We start from the raw sequence: 24,874 nt of genomic DNA, 5'->3' as shown, positions 1-24,874 counted from the left end.
TAATTAATTTTGTTAAAAGGGTCAGAAAGGAGAATTGGGAATGACAGGTGCAAAAGGAGAAAAGGTAAGTTAATTCTTTACTTCTGTGCTCGTGTGTTATGCTAGAAGTTAACTAAATATACTGATTATTAGTGAAATCTTGGAAAATATACAAGAGATCAAGAAAATGTATTTGGGCATAGGAAAGTTGTCATTCTCTAAATATCTGTATTTATTCAAGCACCTCCTTGTGTGGGTATTTATATATGCAAGTAAATTTCCCTGTTCTAGCAGTTCACAAAGTCCTTAGTTTTAAACACATTCAGACTTTCACTGAATACCAGTTTAAAATTGTTTATATAAGTTTATGACCAAAGACTGCCTCATAAATTAGGCACCATTCACATTTTTTCAGGTTATGAATGTGATCTTCAATATCTCTATGAGAAAACATAAGTCTTTAAATTATTAAAATTTAGAAATAAACCTTCTAATTTAGTATCTTTTAGTTTGAGAATAAATTTTCCAGAATGACTGGGGGGGAAAGTGGGGCATTATTGGGGAACAGGTGTATATTTTGCTTTTCTAGGAATGTGTTCTTCATCTGTATACCCAGTTCTTCATCTACTGATTATTAGGCATTTTGCTATTCAGCTGTTAGGCTTCCAGTTGGTTTCTTTGGTCATGTCTTTCTATACAAATAGTTTTCATACAAGCAGAAACATTTTTTTACTCTGTTGATATCACAGATTTATGATTTTGTGTGCTATAGAGCACTTGAGTTTGGCAATTTTTCAGTTTTGGATGCATTATCACTCTCTTTAGTTCACGTTCCTGACCCTCCCTTGTACTCCTGCTTGAAAGGATAACACCTGCCATGGTCTTGGCATTAAATCAACATCATCCTTCAAGTAAATTTTTGTAGTCCATATATTTGTATTGTATATAGGTTTAAAAAATGCAATATTTTTCAAGGACTCTTCAACAAAACCAGGCATATGAACTATTTACCATTTTTAAAAAAAAACTGTGTTAACCTCTTCCCTGTGTTTCCTTAGGGAGAGCCTTCTGAAAAAGGGGACAAGGGAGATCCAGTAAGTATAGCATGTTTTGAACTGATGTGAATAATTTACATTCAAGATTATTTCCATACCATATTCATGCTGTAATTCCTTGTCTTTGTACATGTTCATTAGATTCAGGGATTATGTGGGATAGCATATATTTTGTCTCCTGTCTTACACAGGTTATAAATAAAAAACAGAGATGCCCAGTTCTTCACCATTTCTGTTGTTGGTACAGTCCATAAACTGAGTTTAAAGCACACACCTTTTTTTATTTTATGTGGAGGTTCTCTCTTTCAGTTATTTCACAAATTTTTTTGTGGCCTGAACTGTATTATTTTTATGCCCTTAGTGTGGCATTTAACATCAGGCAGATTTGATATAGTCATTTTATGTGTGCGTAACTTCTTTGTTATTTTGGGGCATATTTTTAGAACCCTCATTCTGTTTACCTATGTTACTTATTTTTAAGTAATTATTGTCCCCTCTTATGACATTTGACAAAAGCTAGTTGTGTTTTTTAATACACAACTCAAGGTTGCTTAGATTTTTGTGATTTACATGTTATAATAACCAAAATAAGCCTTACTGCAATAATGTGTGGGTTTGGAGATGAATATTGTGTACCAGAAGAGATTTCATTGTGAAGAATAGGCTTTTGACTGGAAAAGCTCTTATGCAAATGTAGTATTTTCAAACATGTTTTGCTTTAAAACATTAGGAAAACCTGAAAAAAAATTAGTTTGAAAGAGGAATGCCTTTCAGAGTTTGCAGAAAAAAATCAGAAATTCTTTAATGCTTTCTCAATATTTAAGTTTATAAAATGTGTTACAATATTTTAAGTAGCATATTAAACTCTTAGCTGATCTTAGTTTAAGTTTTAACTTCTTATGGTTCTATCTAATGTTTTCAGGGAGAGACTGGAATGCAGGGATCAAAAGGAAATAAGGTATTTTCTGACTTGTGCACACTACATACATTGCTGATACACATAGCTGATACTGGAAGATATAACAGTAACCTTGGATTTTTTTGTTTTCTCAAACAATGTCATTAGGGTGAAGTGGGAGACCCTGGACCACCTGGTCTTATCGGAAATCCAGGATCAAAGGTAGGTGAAAGGTATTTTTGTGTTATTAACAGCAAGTGCATTCTATGCTGTTATATAAGAGGACTGAATGCTATCAACTCCTTAGCTAGTATTAAAGGACAGAGAGTGCAAATAGTTTATATCAAAAGGTTGTGCTTGGATTATGGCTATTTTACATAAGATTTGCATTTTACATAAAGTTATGTTGATCTCAGCATCATTCAGGAATATTTAAGCAAAGCTCAAATGTTATTTGGTCACTCAAGATTATGAGCACCCATTTTGCAATTACAAATCCACTGGTAGCTGGGTATATTCTCTTTATCCATCAGTGAGGCAAGGAGTAACCACTGCCACTACTACTTACCTGTTCCTCTGTTTAATCTTATGAGACTGTAGGTGATGTCAAACCAGTCATTGCCTTGCTTTGAGTCTATCCTCATAGGCAAACTCCGGAACTGTGTACTGGACAGTGAGGTGGATTGAGAGCTGGCTGAACAGCAGATCCCAGAAGGTCATGATCAGTAGCACAGGGTGTAGATGGAGGCCTCTCACTAGTGGTGTCTCCCAAGGTTCAATACTGGGCCCAGTATTAACTTATTCATCAATGACTTTGATGAAGGGGTAGCTGCCTCCTCAGCAAGTTTGCTGATGACACGAAGCTGGGAGGAGCAGTTGATGCCCCAAGGTGCTGTGCAGCTCTTCACAAGGATCTCAAAAGGTTGGAGAGGTGGGTAGAGAAGAACTGTCTGATACTCAACAAAGGCGAAGTCAGGGTCCTGCACCTGGGGAAGGAAGAACCCCATGTACCGATACAGGCTGGAGGCTGACCTGCAGGAAAGCAGCTCTGCAGAGAAGGACCTGGGAGTCCTCCTGGCAGACAACAAGCTGTCCATGATCCAGCAGTGTGCCCTTGTGGCCAAGAAGGCCAGCGGTATCCTGGGGTGCATTAGGAACAGCATTGTCAGCAGGTCAAGGGAGGTAATCCTGCCCCTCTACTCAGCCCTAGTGAGGCAAATCTGGAGTGCTGTGCCCAGTTCTGGGCTAGTCAGTCTCTCTACAAGAGAGACATGGAGCTCCAGGAGTGGGTCCAGTGGAGGACAACAAAGATGAATAAGAAACTGGAGCATCTCTCTTACAAGGAAAGGCTAAGGGAGCTGGGCCTGTTCGGCCTCGAGAAGAAACGACTGAGAGGGGTCTTCATCAATTTGTATAAGTATCTGAAGGAAGGGTGTCAAAAAGATATATCCAGGCTCTTCTTGGTGGTGCCAACCAACAGGACAAGAGGCAATGGGCAGGAACTGATGCACAGGAAGCTCCACCTGAGTATGAGAAAGAATTTCTTTACTATGTGGGTGACCGAGGACTGGAACAAGATTGCCAGAGAGGTTGTGGGGTATCCCTCACTGGAGATACTCAAGAAAGTGTGCCATGTGCTCTAGGATCACCCTGCTTGAGCAGGGAGGTTGGACCAGATGACCCGCTGTGATGCCTTCCAATCTTACTCATTCCGTGATTGTGTGATTCTGTGAGGAAAGTAGCTGAAGCACAAATGTTCTTGAGAGTCTCTCATGATGCCTTGTATCAAAGAAAGGTAGAATTGGAAACTGTTAAAATGTAACCTCCACCCAACACTATTCATGTTAGATATGATAATACACAAATTTTAGAACATCAAAAGAAAGCCCAATGATAATGGATGTAGTTATAGAATCCACAAAACTGTTGTCTTAAAAATGATTCTTGAAATCTTGATTTATTCTTTTATTCTGTCTGACCCTTTAGGTATTGCCTTGGTATTGACTTGTATTTGCTTTGTATAAATACTTTAGGTTTTGTACATATCAGTCCCCAAGATTTATTGAACATTAGAGTAAGGGAGAATGAGCAAACTCTACTTCTTACTTCATGTGGAAGATAATTCTTAATGCCAGATGTTTTAATCTATTTATATATAAGTATGCTTTACACCAAATTACAGTAGTGTATTGACTTTTCCCTGTATTATATCATTTCACAGGGACTGCAAGGCCCTCCAGGACCTGTCGGACCCAGGGGACTGCCAGGAGAAGTTGTATGTATTGTGCAGTTTCACCAAGCTGTAGCAGTGTGGTGTGTGAACAGTTAGCCAGTGGAACAGTACCACAGAAGTTATAATAGGTGCTCCTTTCGTGGGTGGTACTATAGCAATGATGGGTTGAAGCACAATCAGATGGAATGCCTCCCTCAACAGGCCTTTAATCTCGAGTTTCAATAAACCATCTATATCCTGCTTCTGACACCATTTGACAGCCTGAAGTGGATCTGGATATTGGGATTTATTAAGAACCACCGAATTGAGGTCTTTTACCCTTCCTGATTATCTCTTGCTCATTCCCATGTTAGCATTATATCCTGACCTCCCTTTTCAGCAGGGAGATTGTTGCTTGGCCAGGACAGCTGGGCAGCAAGTTGTCTTGGTTTGTCTTGTGCAGCTTCTCACAGTTACCAGCCGCAGGTACAACTGGCTAAGGCTCACCAGAGATTCAGTGTGCCCTTAACCTTTATGTCTGAGTGCAAAACTGGTGGGTTGGGAATGTCAAACAGTGATATGTCTCAGCAGAATCTGAATGTTTCTGTAGTTATTATGCTTTTGGGTGTCCCACATTCAGGTCTACCAATGGATTGAGGTTTGTCAAGGTGATAAGGGTATCCTTCATGGGCATTTTAGTGTAATTGTAACCATTATGCCACTGGGGAACAGGCTGGTGGGGTCTGCTGGCTGGTTGAGATTTCTTAAACTGGTAGGCACCTCCCTGAAGATCCAGAACACCTGTAACACTTGTGCCTCTGGGCAGGAAGAGCATGGGTGAAATGTTAATCCAGTCTGGATTCTCTAGGAAACGTCTTGAACTATTAAGCACCATTACAGTAGACTTGAAAGTTCCCTGTGCATTTGACTGAACACCGTAATATAGCAGAAGCCTCTTCTGGGGAGGTGGCTGCCTGTCTCTCTTCCAAATTATAGCACAATCCCTCTTTAGGTGTGCAGGCACCTATGTTCTGCCTAATCCCCCATATAAACTGAAATTAGGTTTCAGTCCACAACACTTGTGGTGTCACATAACCTAACAAGTGGCACCTACCCCGTCTTCTTGGTTCTTGCACCTGCCTTCCTCCATAAACCATAAAATGGCTTTTAAGTAGCATTTTGGAGATTTGAGTGGTTATATCCAAGAACTGGATCAAAAAAAGCAGGCAATGGAGAGCTTAGGTTTAGCCTAGCAGAACAGAAGCTCCCAACAGAAGCACCTAGGTGCTGGTGTTGTTGCATTTTGTCTTGGGCCTTTCCAAGCATGCTTTGAGACTACTTTGTTGAAGAGAACTCTTTTTTTGAACAGACTTTTATGTCATATGCTTTTTTAATATTAGAATACCATTCTAAGTGATACACAGCTGGCAGACTTTTTATGTTTGACCTGTAAAAAGTCTAAGGTATGTAAGCAAAGTGACAACTGGAGTACAACATCTTCAGCTCGTGGCAGAGGATAGAAATACTAGTATTCAAATCTTCAGTTAGTTATTTTCTACTGGCTTACTTACTGACCATTTCTTTATACCTGATTTTCCTACTCAGTTTAGGCACACATTTTTTCAATTGTGTCTAATGTACGTATCATCTATACAGTAGTTTGTAAGCCTCATCTGGTGTGCTTCTATTTATGTATAGATCTCCAATCCTACTGTGAAAGATAACTACATACTGCATTTCTCTCTTGCTTGTGTTGCCACCATCCCACTTGAGTTCATAATTGCTGCTTTTGAAACTGCTGTTCTGATAGATCTTTGATCAAGTGGCATTTTGAACAGATAAATACTGGATATAATGTATGTAGATCATAGATACAGACGATTTTGAAGACTCATATTTGTACATACAATTCTAATATGTGAAAACATATTTAAATATATTATAGAGACGTGTTTATCTCTAGTCTTGTTGTTTTGTTTTGTCTTCTAAAGATTAAACATTATGGATTAACAAATATATGCAACAATTTTATGTGGTATAATGAAAATTGTGAAAGGTTGAAAATTGTTTTACTTTCACTTACATCATCAAAGAGTCATCCAGCATGTAAGACTTACGTCTTTTCTTTTCCTAAGAAATCCCTCAAGCTTTGTCCAACAAAAAAAAGAAAAAAAAAAGAATTGTAGAAGAGTTGGGGATAGAGTAGACCATGATGTCTAATCCATAATCAGTAAATTTAAAATTCCATATATTTTTATACTGATTTGGTCTTGGTGTAAGCAGAATGTCCTTCATAAGGGTACCTTTTTTTCTTTCTTATGCTTTTAATTTGGATGGTTGGGTGAAACAAGTAGCTGTCTGTATTAAGCAGAGAAAGGAAACACACAGCTCTTGCACCTTCACTACTGGCATGAAAATGTTGTCATCCTTCATATGTCAGTGTTCAAAAAGCTGTGTTTTACACTCTGAAGAAAAATTAAAACAATATGAATTTCTTTGTCTTTTTCTTAGAAAGTTCATTTTCTAGTCCAGCTTAAGTTTCAGACTTGGATTTTACTTTTCAGATTGGGCAATTTTATCTCTTACTGTGAAAATTACTGGTATTAATAAAACACTTGACTAAACGATTGAATAACATTGAAGGGTCATGGAAAAAGTTTTCTGTATTTGTTACAGCATAATAAGAGAACCCAATTAAGCCTTCCTTATTATTTAAATAGTTTCTATTTAGGTTTTAATCTTTTTTATTTCTCTGCATTTATAAAAATCCTCAATGAAAAAGAAAAGGGAAAATACTGAAGTTAAAATCAAAATGTAAAAGATGAAAATACTTAGGAAAAAGAAAGGGTGGAACATATTTTATTTGCTGAAAATTTTTGACTGTCCATTAAATATCTAAAGCATTTTAAAGGAATTTTTTTGATTAAATAATGTGCAGGGGTGGGAGTTCATTGAAGTTTTTAAGATACCAATTTGAATAATTAACTGGTGTAGGGAATCATGCAGACCTTTATGGGGAGAAAAGATGAGACAATTATTTAAAACTCAAGTTTTATGTGCTACTGCCCTCTTTGAAAAAATTATTGATTTTTCAAGACTTTTGAAATAGAAGAAATAAACCTTTCAGTCTCTGCCACTCTGCCCTGAGAGGGTCCAGAAAATAATCTTCATTACTGCATTTCAATTAAAAGAAAAATTATTCATATCTTTAATTAAAAAAGCATTCATTAACTTATACTCTTTAACATTTGGTGTCAATACTAATGCATAATAAATAATCCAGTGTAAACTAGTTTTTGTCTGTAATTTTAAATAACCTTTAAGGGAATAGCTATAAAAATGTACAGTTATGTTTTTATTAATTCCAGGGCTTACCAGGAGAGCATGGGGTACCAGGAAACCCAGGAGTTAAAGGAGACAAGGTATTTTTTTAAGTGTTTTTAATTAAGCTTGATATGTTAGAGCATATTAAATTATCACCTCAGAAGTAACCTTCCATCCTTTTGTGGTGCATCTGTGTGGCTGCTGTATGAATTGATTTTAAAATGTACCAGCAGCAACCTCCTGTCTGCTTCTTGAAGATGCTGCAGGCCAGTTTGGCAACCCAGTTTCTCTTCAGATTTATAATTTAAGTAACATTTCAAGAAGGTTGCACTGCACCCTTACATTGAACCTGTGCAGTGCAGAAATACCAGTGCAGGTCCTGACTACAGAAACCCATTTCAGTGTAGTGCCCTACCTGGACTAATGTGTAAAATCCCACTTCACAGTCAGACATATTCATCTTGGCAGAGCACTGGGGCAACTACACTGTCTCAGATGTAAACCAAGGCTGTGTCTCTTTATGACATTGTATTTTACTGTGTACAAATCCCTTAGAATTCAGATACATCAGCAATAGCTAAAAATTGTATGTGTGTATGTATTGAATGTAGAGAAGGGGAGAAAAGAGGATACACAGGTGTGCTCTGAGCTATGTGATGTGTTATGGTATTTATACATTGTGGAGTACAAGAGAAACTAATAAAATCCATTAATAGTTTGAAAAAGTGAGCTAGAAGACAGAAGAAAATAACTGGAACAAAAATCTACTCACCTCATAAAATGGGAAGTAGTGGATTCAGAAAAAATCACAGAAATGTTGCAAGAGCATGCAAAAGACAAAAGGACAGCATAATATAAAGCCCAAGTAAGCAGCAGGAGTTAGAGGTGTGGAACAAGAGGCACTGCATGCACTGATGTAAGAAGTAGAAGTGTAAACAGGAGTACAGTGAGGACCCTGGGTTTAGCACTAGTGGTAGACAGCTGGGGAGAGATTGCAGTTGGTGGAAACAGGTGGAAACCTGTTGCTGTGAATTAACTGTCAGGGTTTAATGAAAACCTGTGTAGAGGGGCCTGGGGACCACGAAATGTAGATCAGTTGCATTGCAAGCATGGAAAATCAAGACGATGCTTGTTACAATTGATGGTTGTGTAGTCCATGCCTCCTCTTCTTCTGTAACTTCTTGAAGGAAAATATCAGTGCTTTTTTTTCTTCTCTATTTATTCTCAAATACTGACACATTCAATAATAACCTTGGTAATATTTACAGTTTTTTTCATAGGAGAAAATTCTCACATTTCAATTAGCGATTCAAATTTATTTTGTAGGGTGACCCTGGTGGGATTATGGGACCACCTGGACATCCAGGTCCAAAAGGTGATATGGGGCCTCCTGGACCAAGTCTGCCTGGAACACCAGTAAGCTCATAATCTGAAAAAACTTTTCCGACTTTATTTCTTGGGGGCAACTGTTAAACAATTGTCACTGTGTGATGAAAGAAACCATAGAATCATAGAATGGTTTGGGTTGGAAGGGACCTTAAAGATCATCTGGTCCCAACCCACTATCATCAGTAGGGACACCTTCCTCTAGACCAGATTGCTCAAAGCCCCATCCAACCTGGCCTTGAACACTTCCAGGAATGGGGTAGCCACAACTTCTATGGGCAACCTGTTCCAGTGCCTCATCATCCTCATAGTAAAGAATTTCTTTCTAATATCTCATCTACTCTCAGTTTAAAGCCACAAAGCAAGTGTTTTTTTAATGTAATTTCAAAATGGAAATATATATTACAGTGCATACATATTATAAGTGCACTAAAATATAGTCTGAAAATAGCACAAGACTCACACATACTCCTAATGACAGTGGTATTAACAAGGAAGACATGGAAATTTTTCACAGTTTATTTCTGAAGGATAACTAATTTTGGCAATAAAATTCATCTAGTCTCTTGGATTTTAAAACATAATTTGTTTTTTTTCCTGTTTTTTGTTTTGTTTTGGTCTTTTTAGGGTCCCACTGGTGTTCCTGGAAACCCAGGTCCACGGGGACCAAAGGTATACAAAATAGATTATTTCTGTTTCAAAAAAGTAAAAAATAAAAAATAAAAAAAAATTTAAAATGGTAGTTTGCATTTTCAGACCTATTGTAATGGACAGCCTTATACCTTTCACAGGGAGAAAGAGGACTACCTGGTGTACAGGGAGCACCTGGGGAGATGGGGCCCCCTGGAATAGGCATTCAGGGATCACCAGTAAGTATACCAATGCCCAGAATTTGGGCTTCTCGCTGTGCATCTCTGTGAAACTGCAGTAAGCAAACTAAGTGTAGTAAACAGCCATGCTGTGAACTCCCTTCTGACTTGACTCCCAACTCCCAGCTTGTTTCACATGTGGCTGTGTGGTTTAAGTTCGAACATGAAGCAAGTTAATACAGCCTATCTAAAGCATTCATACTAAATAACTTGTAGAGCAATAACTGTTTCAGTTATTCAGCTTGTTCCCCAAGTTTCTTTCTTTCTGTTGCCTTTAAATAAAGCCCTCTGCAGTGTCTTCAGTAAAAAAATTTGCTGATATTGATGGCGTAGATGTTGGGTGGTACATGAGTTCTACTCCAGTGAATAAGACAAGCTCTCTTCAGTCCAACTGAAGAACTGTATCAGCTGATACATTCCAGTTTATGGACAGTACTCTGGTACAGAGAGAAAATGTTTGTGAAAGGTAAATAGAGATTCACAGTGAGTTCTTCATCTAAAATAATCCTTAAAAATATCTTTTCAGTTAAAATATTTTCAAATCTGAATTTTAAAAATTATCCATTTATATCTAAATAATCTAATTTGTTTTTATTCAACTGCTCATTAGCTTTTCTTAGGAATCTCCTGGCTAAATAACAAGTTTCACCACAAATCATTAATTTTTGAAGTTCCTTGCCCTTAAAAATGGGCCTTAGCAAAGTCTTGAATTCTGTAATTTTGACAAAATTACATTTGGATTTAAAGCCAAACCTTAGAGCAAGTCTTTCTCACAATGAAAACTGCAGCTATATCCCACATTCAATATTTTTTAATGGAGTTCATCTCCCTTATCCTAGAAAGTGTAACTACTGATTATTTGGAGTTTTCTTGCAGGGTCCTATAGGTCCAACTGGATCAACAGGTGTGCAGGTAGGGTATAAGTTTTGTCTTTAATATAAAAAGCATTAATTTAATTTAAGAATTTTACAGGAAAAGTATTTTTATGTCCTAAATTACCTTTCCTGCTCTTAGGGCCCTAGGGGACCGCCAGGGTTACCAGGAACTCCAGGTACTCCTGGTATTAATGTAAGTGACAGTTTTCTATATATGCAACAAAAAGTAATGTGTGCCTCATCAATGATTAAAGGCCATCAATTTTTACATTTGTTTCTAGGGCACTCCAGGAAGAGATGGAAAACCAGGACTACCAGGCCCTCCAGGTGATCCTGTACGTATAGAGAGAAAGTTTGTGCATTTGTTTTGGTGCAAGTATTTTAAATTTAAAGGAGGTGAATACCATAATAAGTCTAGAAGAACTGGTGATATGAATGACAAAGTGGAAATACTTTCTTGGGAAAGACAGGAAAACAGTCATGTTACATACCTTTGCCTCAATAAAACTTTGAGACTGTCTTCATTATGTTTTTGTAAGCAAGCAAAAAATGCTTAGAATTACTTGCCATGTAGTTGATGCTTATCAAAAATTATGGATCGGAATATCTATCAGCAGAACTGTCAAACTTGGAAAGAGAGGTCTTTCCCATGCTCAGTTCTTGTCAGTGATTTAATTTTATTAGGGTAAGTAGATAAAAACTCTGAAATTGGTACAGTGCATTGTAAACTAAATGTAAGTAAAATATTTGATGCTGCTATTAAATAGACAGGTCTAAATTATAAAACTAATAGGAGCATTATTGCCTTTTGCTGTTTTGAAATACTCTTCTCTTTGGAAAGAACATTTTTTAAAGGAAGATGTAGCAAGCAAGAGTGATTCTGGAGAATTAAGGCCATTTTAACATTTTCAAAATCCTGCTATGTATCATACACTTAGAGTTTGGCACACAGAGTTATGACTTAAGTGTGTGTGCAGTTGGACTGGACTTGCCATACATAGGGAGCAGAGGAGCTGTATGGCACAAACATGGTAGGCTTACTCTTGTACCTCATGTGCTCTTGCAGCTGGATATTGGCACCTTCCGCACTAAGGCTTTGGGGTTCTGTACCATAAAGTGATATTACAGCTAAAATAAGAATGCTAGAAAAGAGGAGAGCCTGGGGAAATTACAATTCTCTAGTCCAGCAGGAAGACCAAGTAACATTGTAATAGCCTGACTAGCTGTAAAATTTCATCATAAGGGGAAGGAAGAAAAGCATGTGGTAGTTGTTTTAAAGTCTTGTTACAGGTTTTTAAGAGCAGGTGATACTGTCTATATGCAGTTTACCTCTGTGCAGAGGATGAACTTCACACCTTACCTAGTTATGTCCTTAGGTTGTGTTAGGTGGCGATGTCTCACTCTAGAAAACTCATCAGCCTGCTTTCAAAGTTTGGAGTGCTACCCTCTTAGTGGTGTACTCTTAACTATGTTTGTGGTTAAGTATGTTCAGCAGTGTGTCTCCTGAGTTGAAGTTTTAAACCCATTACTATTAACTGGCAGTTTTTCTAATATGCTACAAAAGTGCTTACGTTTTGTTTTTCAAGATGGAAATGATTGAAACAGACTGAACAAAACCAGTTAACATATTTTGAATATGCCTAATTTTATAGTATGCCCAGGGCAATTTTTTATTTAGCAATTGCCAGAAGAAAACAGCATTGGTAATTGGAGACTGTGAGTGAAGCTATGATAACAAGGGCAATGAGTTTTTTCAGGGAATCTTTAAATATGAGTTTAATGGCAGGTCTTGAAAATCTGAGACATGCTGCAGTAAGTGTAGTCTTATTGATTGATCTTTAAATGGGTTAGCTTTAGTAGCCAATTTAGCGCTGGCACCACAGAGTTACGCACTAATTCTTAATGTTTAAAGACAGGAAAAATGCTCTTGTTGCTGTAGCTGGATTATTTTCGGTATCTGAACTAATTTATGGAAGTTATCTTTGGCATCTCCAGAATTTGTGCTGCAGCTGATGGTAGAGTCAAAGCCTAGGAGAAAGGGGAAGGAAAACAATTGAAGATAATCAAGTGAGAATAGTCTGTGACACTTTTCAGTTGTGTTAAGTAGTTGCTGATATGCAACAAAACCAACAATATTAGTATGTTCTGGAGTTATGCTGTTGTCATGGTTTAAGAAAGTTCTTTAAAATGTAACAAAAAATTATAATTGTGAGGTTGGATAGGCAGCGATATTTAACTATATTTGAAACCCTTGTTTTAATTTTGAGTTTTCATTTAAAAGATAGCTTCAACCAATATATATATATATAGTCAGCTCTCTTTGTAACAATATAAACTTTAGAAATAATGAGAACACATCATAATTAGTAATGTGTAAAATACTAACTGCATCTGCTTTTTTAATTTCAGATTGCACTGCCACTTGTGGGAGACATGGGTGCCATACTGAAGGTAAATATTTTTAGAGGTTAGATATAGTTCTTTGTTATAAACGTGCTTTTTAAACCAAAATATGCATTTAAAAGTTTCTGTAGGTTCAATTCTGACCCACAGGGCTAGCCTAAAATAATTTTGTGATTTTTGTAGATTTTTGATTTGTTTTCTAAAAATAAGCGAGGTTTGTATTCTATAGGAATTTTGCCAAATAGTGTGTGAGGTAGTAGCCAGCAAGTGCCTGTCCAACACATCCAATACACAGAATGAATTGCAACAAATATACCTCGTTCTCCACTTTTGCTTTTTAGCATTAATTTCAGTAATATACCAAATAGGGAAAATAGTCTAGAATTTCTAAGATATTATTTTGAAAAATAATGAAATTTGGAGTGCTCAAACCTAAACACAGGTGTGTCTGGGACTATCTAAAATGAAGTAAAAAATGTGTTAACAGGGTTTGAGAGATGGGGGAGAAACAAGGAAGACTCTCAGAACAAGTATATTGCTTAGAAGAGAGCAAGGACTGAAGAGAAGGCTTTGGGGTAAAATGAAGGGAAGGTCAGAAAGGCAGGAAGGAAACAGTCTCTATAAATTGGTCTGCATGGATCAGATCTATGTAACAAAAATGGTTATTTGTCACTTGGTTTTCTGTCTGTTCCGCAGGGTGATCCTGGCACAAGAGGACCTCCAGGCATCCCTGGTAGAGAAGGGCCAAAGGTAAGTTTTGAAGAGAGTACTTTTCATTGCTTTGGCTCCTGTTAGAAGTAAAAGGCCAGATTCTTATCTCTTCCAGTCTTGACTTTCTTGTCTGATCCCTATCCATGTGACATCTGAGCAGCCTAAAAGTTCAAACGATTTTTCTGGTTCAGCCCTCATCATGAGTCAGTTTGCCTTCTCTCTAAGGAAAGTGAGCAAAATAGCTGAGTCCCACACTGGGATAGCTCTTCTGTGTCTTGCCACCTTTAAAGCTAGCTCAGATTTGACTGTCAAGTAGTGCATTATTATCTATAGACTTATTTTAGGTGAATCAGTCACTCAAGAATCCTGTGGTGACGGAAACTTCCCATGTCTCCCTCAAGCACGCAACAGCTGGAGCACCCTGTGCCTTTGCATTCTGTTTCCATGGGAATAACACAGCTATTTCACTGGGACTTGAAGTTTCACTGACATCAATCAAAATCCTGCTTCACTGTAATCAGATCAAATGCCACATGCTTTGGCATATAGATATCTTCTATCATTGAGTCTAATTCCATGACAAGTGAACTTTCTCCATTTCAGCAAGCGTTTTGAGCTCATTGGTGTTAATGTCTCCATCAGGCCTTTTGTCTAGTTTGCCTGCTAGGTACAAACCGCTCATTTCCTTTCACCTCAATTGGAGTGATATTTTAAAGCTTTTAGGTTCTGGATCCCTTTCCCCACCCACGACATGGGGGAGCCCAGTTCTAGTTCCATCTCCATCTGAAGAACCATTCCGACGTCTTGAGGGACGGGAAAAGGGAACTCCAGCACTAGGGGTTTCTCAGGCCCCGAGCCTGGAGGGGAGAGGTGCCCTCCCCTCCCCCCAGCACCCACGTGGCTCCATGGCAGGCACAGAGACAGCACACCGGGCGTGGAGAGGAGGCAAGAGGGAGTTTATTGTTGGGAAGGGGTTTATAAGGCTTTTAGGAGGGTCAAAGGGAAACCAGTCACAAGTTCAGGGTCACACAGAAAAAAACCATCAGGTAAAGGGTCAACAGCCAATAGGAAGGGGTTAACAAAGGACCAATGAGAAACACCTCAGGACACCTTCCCAGGACACTCTGTATGGAGGACAATAGCCCTTCACAGGGGGGTGTTGGGAAGAGGGAGGCAGTGACACTGCAGAAAATACAAAAAGCCATTTTGAAACATGTTTAAACCAATTTCTCATCAGATTCACTGCTACATTAGGTTGTTTTGAGCCTTTTTTTTTCTGCTCTAGGCTCCATGGCTGTTAAGGCTTCATAGTAATATATATTAAATGTGGGTCATAAAATGCCTTACAGAACATGAAATTCATTGTTCTCTAACAAAAATATTTGTTTGAATGTTATGTTTTTATAGGGAAGCAAAGGTGAACGTGGATTTCCTGGGCTTGCGGGAGAGAAGGGTGATGAGGTACAACTACTTCATTTCTACAGCAGCTGCGTTCCTATCTGAACCTGAGTAAAGACCTAGACTGAGAATGAAATGCACAGGATGTTTTTTAGTTCTTTAAAACTGCTGAGATAGTCATGTATTGCTATAAGTAGCTCTCAATTCTGAATTTTCAATAAGATTAACTGTTATTATTCAATTAAATAACATCTATTTCATTTTTGTCTGTGAATTTTTACTCATTTATATATTTTAAAGCCTCATATACATTTACATGCTAATTCTTAAGAGTATGGTATAGAGCAATAAATAGGCAAATGCCAAATATTTTCAGAAAATACTTCATGTTTATAACGTATCTGCTTTCATTTTATTAGATCCCCTTTAGAATTTATTTTCAAAAACATTCCATTAGGCAAATACTCTGATGGGAATGGTCATAGCAGCAATTACTATTAAGTGGAAACTGGAAAATGTTTGAAGAGGCTGAATTCAAAGTATTTACAGTATTTTGCATCATATACTGCATTCGTAGAGTTATTTCTGTGTCTTTATGGAGAAGGAAAAAATTCTCTTGTAATCAGGGAGTGCTGGCTACAAGACACAGCACCAGGAGAATATGAAACACATTTAGAGTGTATTGGTTGAGGGGTTTGCAATTCTTTATGATCATTTTACATTTCTTTGGCACTAAGGCCATGTAGACTAGTAGAATGAGAATAATTTTCAAAAAAATCTGTGTTCATCAGTATCCTTAGCTTCCAAATGTAAACAGTTATATGAGGAAAAAAAGATGCAGCAGAAGCATTAAATATGTATTCCTGCTACTGTTTTGCCCCAGAGTTTAGCCTGTTGTCAGCCTAAAGTATCATGCTTATTTTTCCTTTTGTTTTACACGATATATAGATCTCATTAATTCCTTGCTTCTTATCAAAACAAGAGCTTCCTGAGGTTGAATTCAGAACATATTCCCTGAAATGGTGGGCAGCCATAAACAAATTTCATGCAGAATTTTACTAAAAAATAAATGGGAAAGTAACACATCCTTTGTGTACCCTACAGGATATCTCTACAATTCAGTCCTAACAGGCTGAGGGATTAGTGAAACCATTTCAACAATTCAAATACTATTTAACTTCTGAAAACCAAGTGAGATGTTTCAGGCAATTAAGAGGGTAATAATAGAACAGCAAGTTTATAACTGGCAGTTAGGGTTTTTTTAAAGGACTCTAGGGTAAATTCATAGTAAATTTTTCATTAACTCGGTGGGGTGTTGTGCTGTATTAATAAATTAACTGCTCACGTGCTTCTTCACTGTTTGAGAGCTCGTTGCCTGCCTTAGCTCTGATATTTTCATTGTTTAGTAGTAACTTTTGATTATGACATTGTGAGGGTGCAAGTGAATTTTTTTGTCAGAAGCACATATGAAAAAGCTTACTAAATTTAAAAACAACTTTTTTTTACAAATTCTTTTAAAAAAATGCATTTATTTTCAGTGTTATGATTTGGTTAGCATGGAAATAGGAAGAAAGTTTGAGAAGCCCCCTGAAACTCTTTGAAATGCACTCATCAACTTCCATATGCTTTTAATATATGACCTTTAATCTTCATTGAAGCTTAGTTCTCTTCCTTTAAAAAACATGCCTTTTTTTCGGGGGAGGGTTTTCTTAACATCAGTAACAAGAACTGCAGAAAAGGTTCCTTTGGCTTCATATTAATTTTCCATATGACTACAGCATCAGAGTAAAGTAATTAGAAATGAACAGAGCACATCCTGCCACTATGAAAAGCTGCAGAGGCGGATCAATGTCCTCTGTGTGTAGAAGCAAGAAAGGGAAATCAATGTCTCTCCCTAACTCCACATTTTTCCTGATTTATTTCTGTCTGAAATTTTTCCCTCAGTCTCTCCCTCAGAGGACCTATTTCAGGGCTCCTGACCTCTGTAGCTTTCTAGACTGCCCCCTTAGCCATTCCTTCTCAAACACAGCATTTAACAGGAGAAATACACCTTCTTCTTGTCAGCGGATAGACAGATAAAATCAATCTCTGCTGGGAGGTATCTGTTTTCCTTCGTGGACTATAGGCAGAACCAAGAGCAGTTGGCTCTCATTAGTACATGTCTTTTACATGTCTAAAATTGCACCTAAGCCTGGTGTGGCAGAGGAAAGACTTTCAGTGGCATCCAGGCTTATCTCAAATCCCATCTGTATTTACTGTAGTAAGTTGCAACACGTGTATGTTTAGTAAGTGGATACCAGAGTCAATCAATTTTACAGGCAATAAAATCGAATAAAAGCAGGAAAGTGGATCATTAAATACTGTGTAAAATGTCATGTTCCATTATCAAAAAAGCAAAATCTATAAATCAGGCAGAAAACAGTATTGCATTTAGATAGCATCAGGAAACACTGAAAAGTCTGAGTAAATGTCTTCTCACCAAAAGAAGAGCCTTTTAGTGATAGAAAATAGAAAATTGATCTCTAAGGAAAAGCCAGCTGTCCTGTTCTTATCTACACAACTAAAGACAAAAAGATTTACGAGACATAAGATAACAATGTGAAAGGTTGAAGGACAAGTGGTGTTTATCACTCCAGCAAGAAGTTACCTCTGACCTTGTCCAATGATAATCTCTTCCCTGCATGTCAAGGTGTTGGTTTTTTTTCATTACTAAAAATAATGCACCAACCTTTTAGAAGAAAATGCATTTTAATATAGTTGTAATACTGCTGGACATGCTGAATATAAGCATTTTTTATGTAAAAGTGGGAGAGGAACCAGATGTGTGCTCTTTTAATTTCCAGGGTCTTCAAGGTGCTCCTGGACTGCCAGGCATACCAGGACCCAGTGGACCATCTGTAAGTGTTTGGTATCACCTGTGATCTAATTTACCTCTGGAGAGGTTGCTGTAGCTGTCTAGTTTCTTATTCTTTCTTTTATCTTTTAGGACAGTAATAATAAAAACCTTACCCATACTGGCTCTAATAAAGTAAACTATGTTGGTGTTGATGTTACTGAAAATACTGTCATTTTCTGGGCTCAAAGTTTATGTAACTTAAATAGGTTTCAAGTTTTAGCGTTACTAGAGAGTCTGTGAGGTTACATGACTTACGGCGTGCGCACTTGCAGTGAATTATGTATTTGTACTCAAGTTATACTTGTTAGTAATAAAAATCTAAAAATAATTCCAGCTAGTAATTCTGAAAAAATTCAGTGCTGAAACCAAGTAATTACTTGCATTCTGTTTTTTGTTCTGTAATTACTTGGTTTCACAAGTAAAAAACAAAGTATGAGAATAATCTGACAGTATTTAAAGGCGCTGAAATATATCATTAGAATTTTTGGTATTATTGGCAAAAGTCCTCTTCAAAATTTTTTCAAATTTTATTTTCTACATATTGGGTGGAATCATGTTAGTTAGTATGATCATTATTCATTCCTAGGTTTCATGGCAGTACTAATGCTTCTTTCAAAAACTGTAGCACGTGTAGGAAGTTTAATGTGGAATATATAAACTGGCATTTTAGCAGTAATGCGTGATTCTTAGCAGTATCAAGATGTGCCAGTTAGAGTCAGTGCATTTAGTTTGCCAAGGTGAAAATGCAACTGCAAACACAAGTTTTACCCTTCAAAGGACTTATCTGAAGGACACAACTGTTGTATCAGACAGAAGAGAAATATTTAAACCTGAAGCAGCAGCATAATTAGGTTTAAATGACCTTCAAAAAGCAAAAGTTTTAAAAACTTAGAGACAATGTAAGAATACTGTGTTTCATTTTTTCATAACTAATATAAAGAATTCTGTGTTGTGCAGGGAGTCACAGGAAGACCTGGACATCCTGGTCCAGCAGGGGCAAAAGGCGAAAAGGTATTCCTTCTCTTTAGTCTTGGTAAAGATCTGTGAAGGTTTTGCAATCCCATTACACTCTTGTGTTTGGGAGCTTTTTTAAACAAGTGCAAGAGTGCAAACAAGAATGTGACATACATTTCAAATTTTTATTTGTGTCTTAATACAAGTACTTTCCCCAAGCAATGCTGTGCATATAGGCTTATATTTTGAATTGCAGTCCTTGTGGTGTATGTAAGTTGCAGAGAATGTTCTCTAGGTCTAAGGTATTATATTAAGTTTAGGAAAGTGAAACTGTGTTTGTGAAATAGAATATGACTGGTGACTGCTTGGTCTGCTACTCATTCTTTTACCAGTATTAAAAGTATTTGCATACTTTAAAAGTGCTTCACAAGTACTGAAAGTTATTATTAGTCATTCTGAAAAAAATGCATATGCTTCCTTTATACTTAATTTACACTTAATTTTATACTTAATTTACACTCTTGTAGCACTGCTTTTTATGAAACTTATGTACTCTTTTATCAGGCGATCAATATTATCCACTGTAACTAAGAGGTCAAACTAATTTCTCGGGTTCCTCAGATCAGAGAAATACAGCAGAGACAAACTTAGTTTGCTGCAAAATACTATCTGGTACAAGTTCTCCGTTTTGTATATGAATACAGCTTTTTTTATTTTTTCTCTATTACCTTGGAGTTTTTCAGGCATAACACTGCCACATCAATGTGTGGGATCCTACTAATACTCTGCAAAACTTTGACTCTGTGTGAGTAAGAAGGGAAACTATTTTGTAAAGCTCCGACATTATTTCAGTATAAAATTTGAATGACAGTTTTCTCCTTGCAGACTACAATAAGAAAAATTTACCCCAGTTATTTCATTTTTATGTAACTGAATGCAAAACCCAAGTCTTTGTTAGTTCCTTGTTCACAATTTACACAGAAGTGAGAACGAGAAGCCACTGCTCTATAACTTGTTCCTCATTCAAAAAGGGCAAAAAGAGTGATGAAGTAAATGAACTACAGGCTCAGTAATTTTCTCCTCCCTCCTTCATCTGGGGGGACATGTTTGAGAAAAGATCACATAATATGCTTTCTAAAATAATAGTATTTTAATACCCCAGGAAGTATTCCAAACCACACTTTGGAGGCTTAGTTTCTATCAATTAGCAGGACCATTTGAAAATTATTCTAGTATAAGCATTTAACTACAATTATATTTTTCTGGTGGCATTGAACACTTAGCTTGACTTTTGCCACCTTAGTAATTTTAAATATGTGACCTAAGGGTCTCACTGAGACGTGTTTAATAGGATTCAACAAAGTTAGTGAAAAATTCTGACAGACTTGTTTCAAACTATACAGTGTACTTTACTGAATTGTAGTGATAAGATTTCGAAAAGATTTTTTGGGAAATTTTGTATTGAAACCTTTGTAACTCTATACTAGTCAGAGACCCCACCATTCTGCTGGGGAAAAATCTCAGCAGCTATATTTTTTTTTTAATATAAGCAATTCAGTACACATCAGCAGAACAGATTACAGATACAGATAACAGCAGATTAATATTGTGTAATAAAAACCAAAAATATATTCATTATGTCTCTTAATAAAGAAGATTTTTTTTAAAAATCCCAATTTTTATTCAGTGCATATCTATGTAAACCGAACTTCTCAAACTGTAGCTCTTCTTTATTTACATATGAATGATCAGCTGAGGACTGGCTTTTACAAAATAACATACAAAGTTAACAATGAATGTTAACTTTTATCTGCCAGTTGCTTAAAAATTCATATTAACAAATCTTTTTTTTTTTTAATCTTCCTCTCTCTCCTGGTACTTATGAAATGTCTCACAACCCAGGTTACCACTACTATTTTGCCATAAGGAAGTTACTACACATAAAGCAGCAAGCAACTAAGAAAATAAAAAACTAGTACAAAGTAATGATTCATAACTTGCCTAAAACTTAAGCAGGAACTGGGCAGGAGAATTTATTCTCGATATTACCTGCTTGTATCTCTTGTTTATTGTCATTATGGTCATCATAGCTTGAGTATGGAATAAATCTGGCCAGTTACAGTAAATAAGTCTTATGAATCTCTTGCTCTACTAGGGTAGTGAAGGCTCTCCTGGGAAACCTGGACCACCTGGGCCTCCGGTGAGACATTTTGTTTTATATTTTGAATGTTATACTAAGAACAATATACCTGTGAGTACAATGTAAAGTAATAAAAGGAACTAACTGTCAATCTAATACGTTAGTATTGCAGGATGGAAAAAATTTCTTTTTTCAAAATATATCTGTATTCCTTTTTTTTTTTTTTTTGCAATTCATCGCTGAGTAAGTTCAGGTCACTAAAGCCATCCTAGAAAGCTGGTCAAATTAGTTAACCTTGGCATCCAGTGTTACTAGAGTAATTTGAGAGCCTGGGTACATGAGATCAGAGAACTCAGGGAACCTAGGGAAAGACTGTGAACTCCAAATTAAGTGGAATAGTACCTAACACAAAATTTATTCTGCAGAATTGTAATAATAAATATCAAAATATAACATACACTGAGATTTAGAGGTTTCTGGTTTTATCATTCAAAAAAAAGTCCCAAGCTGCATTGGTATGTATCTTGTGTTCTTTTGAAATGTCTGGAATCTTTGACAAATTGAGAACAAAAAGTATACCACAGGTTTGCCAGGCTACAGGACTTGAACAGAACAATAATTCTGCCTTTATAATTCATAAATGACACTTATTTGGTTTTTATGCTTTAAAGGGTATGCCTTACAATGAAAGAAATGGAATGAGCAGCTTGTATAAACTGCAGGTATTTTTCTTTAATGTTAATTGGTTTTTTTCAATCCACACCTAATTTTGGCCCAACTCAACTTTTAAACTTGCTGTTACAGGGAGGTGCGAGTGTCGCTAGTTATCCAGGTCCACCAGGACCTCCGGTAAGTATTATCAGAAATCTAAGAGCTAATTGACATAGTAATAGGGAGATTGGTTGGTTGTGTGGAATTTGATTTTATATCGAAAGATTGAAAAAATAAGTGTATGATTGGTATGTAGAAAATAATATAGAGTCTGTGAATTTATGCTTATTAAGTATTTTAGCACATTTTGGAGAGTAATTTATTTTGATTTAAGTATTTTGTCCTAGCAAGTAAAGGCTGCAGAAGTGGTACAGAATTTTGTATTGGACTTCTTAGTTAAAGTATTCTAATATCTAAAATCATGTCATATTGTATTTATAGTTTGTGATGGCATAGCTTCATAGTGGATTAAATTTGGTGCCAGAAATGAGAAGCTCATGAAGTCTGATCTGAGTTCTGTCACTGATTCACTGTTTCTAGCTACAGTAAAGAAAAATGTGCAAAACCAGGAATTATATTGTGGCAGTAATACAGGGCTGGTGTCTGCCACGCTGCAGAGTGCAAATGCACCACTTTGCAGCTGGACACTGCTGCTTTGGTTCTTTGGAGCCAGAGATACTGTGCACTTATTTTACATCCTCCTCCTTGTTAGCATCATAGGCAGGTTCTACTGTTTTGAGATGATTGTCATTTTGGTAACTACATAAATATGTTGTAGCCATCAGTGAGGACTTTGTCCTTACATTATGTACCATTTATGGTTGTGGCCTGGCACCAAAGTACAGAGCTGTCTTTCTCTGTATTCTGGAACAGCAAAACAAAACCCAAATTATTAAGATTTTATGATAAATTAGTCAACTGAGAGAGCTGGAATTAATACTGATTCTAAATGCACTGCATTAGCAAAGTATACTCATAATGCCATCATTAAAAATATCATCTTATTGTCTAAGACATTCTTTAAATGTTTTTCCACTTTGGTTTGTTTCTGCAGGGTCCAAAAGGAGATCCTGGAACAGTGGTATGTATGTCTTTTTTGGTCTTAATAGAAAATTCCCAAAGTAGTTTGACACATGATAGTAATTACAAGGGTAGAAGAGTCTATTTGCATTCTTTAGCAGGTAGCTTACCTCCTGAACAATCAGTACACCTGAAAAAGCCTTTTTAATTGCCAGGCTTGTGAATTTTGCAATTTTGGTAAATTTTCTAAGTGAAAATGTAATGAACGACTGAACATAGTATTAACAGCTTATGGATTCATCTCTGCTGAGCTGTTTCTGGATATGTCTAAGACCAAAGAAGGTGAAATAAAGGCAGAAAATACCTTTGGAGCTATTAGATTGTTCTCAGTATTAAATTTGAAAGTGATAATGGTCAAGGTACAGTGTGTGCTACATCATGCCAGCTAGTAACAAGTAGAAGTTGATGTTTTCTTCGAAAATGGCATGATGGCTACTTACAGTAAGATCACATTGCTTCTTGTGAGCAAGAGGATGATGACCATAGGAGCCACTATGCCTTTCAGCTATGCAGGTCAACGTTCAAAAGCAGATCTATTTAACTTTTTGATTTATTTTTTTCACATTAAACAGTGTTATGTCCTTTTTATGTGATTGTTCTTTAAACATTATGAGGAGGGGAAAGACAAGTAAGGGAAGAATCTTGAACAGTTGCATAGCACTATCTGCCAGCAGAATGTAGATCCAAACCCTGAATGGGCGTACATTTTCCAAAGTCCTTGCCTTTATAATAGAGAAACTGTATTTGTGATCATCTTGCAGTGTGTTGCTACAGTTCCTAGACTTGAAGGTGGAAAAGTTGAAACTCACAGGTATTGTGTCTTGATGGCTGGACATCAGTGCAAATACCCAGAAGATAATAGTAACACTTGAGTGTTGATGGTTGAGCCCAAAAAATATAATAGTATCAAATATCATTTTAAATTAATATTGTTTTAAAAATTGGGTAAATGCTTCCACAACAGTTAAAATTCTAATAAATTTTGTACTTATTTTTTGAGTCTAAAGAATGTCACATAACTGCAGAATTATTGTGACAGCACTATAACACTGCAAAGCAATGAAACAGGTGCTGTTCCTTCGTGATTAGTGTGGTAGAACTGTGTCCAGCAGGCCTCTTTTGAACTTCAGGCAATATGACTGAAATGGGATGAGTACTATATGTCAAATAATGGAAACTGATGCAAAAAATTTACCGATAAAATCGGTATAGTAGAAGCTGAGGTGGTTAGGGAAGGAAACTGTCCCCAATCATGCTGTGTTCCCCATGGTCTGCTGGTAAATTGTCTACTTGATAAAGATCAGGAAACCCTGAAAAATATTGGAGATCATTTTTTGAAACAAAATCATGTCCCTTCCAGCAAAGCAAATAACATCTCTGCCTCCTACTAGTGAAACAAATTACTGCAGGGTTCCATTCAGGAGTTCATTCAACCACCAAGAAGCTGACATTTGACCTCTTCAGCTGCTGTCCTGTCTTCAAATTGTTAGTCTTGGGCACAATAAATAAGGAGATGGTTCAGCCAACATCTTGAATGCATGATAATAAAGAATCAGGGTCAGAGGAGAACACACGGATTATTTATATGTCACTGGAGACTGGCCTTGTCTGAACACATCAGGCCACAATATTTGGGAGATGATGATGTGTCTTCTCTTGTTGAAGGGTTCTTGTCTTCTAACTTGGGTCCATATTATGGAATCTTTGTCTTCAGTATCAGTGTGAAATTACTGAGGAATGTCTCTACTCATGAAAGCAGCATGCCAGTACCACTTAGATGTACCTTTTTTCCTACCAGTGAAGGCACAATATCTACACAAATAGAGTAGCAGAATTAAGTGCAACCAGCTCACACTGACCCAACCAAGATCAAAGTGGTATAGGAAGGTAATATCTTTAAGAGCTGGCTTGGACTTCATCTGTCATGAAGGTGCATAATCTCCACTCAACCAGCTCATGCAGGGTTTAGGAATATGTTTGATT

The 24,874-nt window shown here is 36.8% G+C and overlaps 1 protein-coding gene across 4 annotated transcripts in view; it reads left to right on the top strand.

Moving 5' to 3' along the window:
• Positions 1 to 24,874, top strand: part of COL19A1 (collagen type XIX alpha 1 chain) — a 186,942-nt gene that overhangs the window by 140,179 nt on the left and 21,889 nt on the right. For all 4 annotated transcript variants that reach the window (XM_027713247.2, XM_039388955.1, XM_027713248.2 and 1 more), the window contains 21 exons: positions 20 to 64; positions 1,038 to 1,073; positions 1,957 to 1,992; positions 2,101 to 2,154; positions 4,154 to 4,207; positions 7,513 to 7,566; positions 8,795 to 8,884; positions 9,482 to 9,526; positions 9,646 to 9,723; positions 10,600 to 10,635; positions 10,738 to 10,791; positions 10,880 to 10,933; positions 13,008 to 13,049; positions 13,698 to 13,751; positions 15,120 to 15,173; positions 17,954 to 18,007; positions 18,964 to 19,017; positions 21,116 to 21,160; positions 21,772 to 21,822; positions 21,905 to 21,949; positions 22,866 to 22,892. In XM_027713247.2, the coding sequence (XP_027569048.2) occupies positions 20 to 64; positions 1,038 to 1,073; positions 1,957 to 1,992; positions 2,101 to 2,154; positions 4,154 to 4,207; positions 7,513 to 7,566; positions 8,795 to 8,884; positions 9,482 to 9,526; positions 9,646 to 9,723; positions 10,600 to 10,635; positions 10,738 to 10,791; positions 10,880 to 10,933; positions 13,008 to 13,049; positions 13,698 to 13,751; positions 15,120 to 15,173; positions 17,954 to 18,007; positions 18,964 to 19,017; positions 21,116 to 21,160; positions 21,772 to 21,822; positions 21,905 to 21,949; positions 22,866 to 22,892 (1,062 nt within the window). The remainder of the gene's footprint in view (positions 1 to 19; positions 65 to 1,037; positions 1,074 to 1,956; positions 1,993 to 2,100; positions 2,155 to 4,153; positions 4,208 to 7,512; positions 7,567 to 8,794; positions 8,885 to 9,481; positions 9,527 to 9,645; positions 9,724 to 10,599; positions 10,636 to 10,737; positions 10,792 to 10,879; positions 10,934 to 13,007; positions 13,050 to 13,697; positions 13,752 to 15,119; positions 15,174 to 17,953; positions 18,008 to 18,963; positions 19,018 to 21,115; positions 21,161 to 21,771; positions 21,823 to 21,904; positions 21,950 to 22,865; positions 22,893 to 24,874) is intronic.

Source organism: Pipra filicauda, unplaced genomic scaffold, assembly GCF_003945595.2.
Source record: "Pipra filicauda isolate LSUMZ 115617 unplaced genomic scaffold, ASM394559v2 scaffold123_size2130275_pilon, whole genome shotgun sequence".
In the NCBI taxonomy this organism is placed as follows: Eukaryota; Metazoa; Chordata; class Aves; order Passeriformes; family Pipridae; genus Pipra; species Pipra filicauda.
The sequence above is the reverse complement of the archived record's forward strand: the minus strand, read 5'-3'. Positions and strand labels throughout refer to the sequence as shown.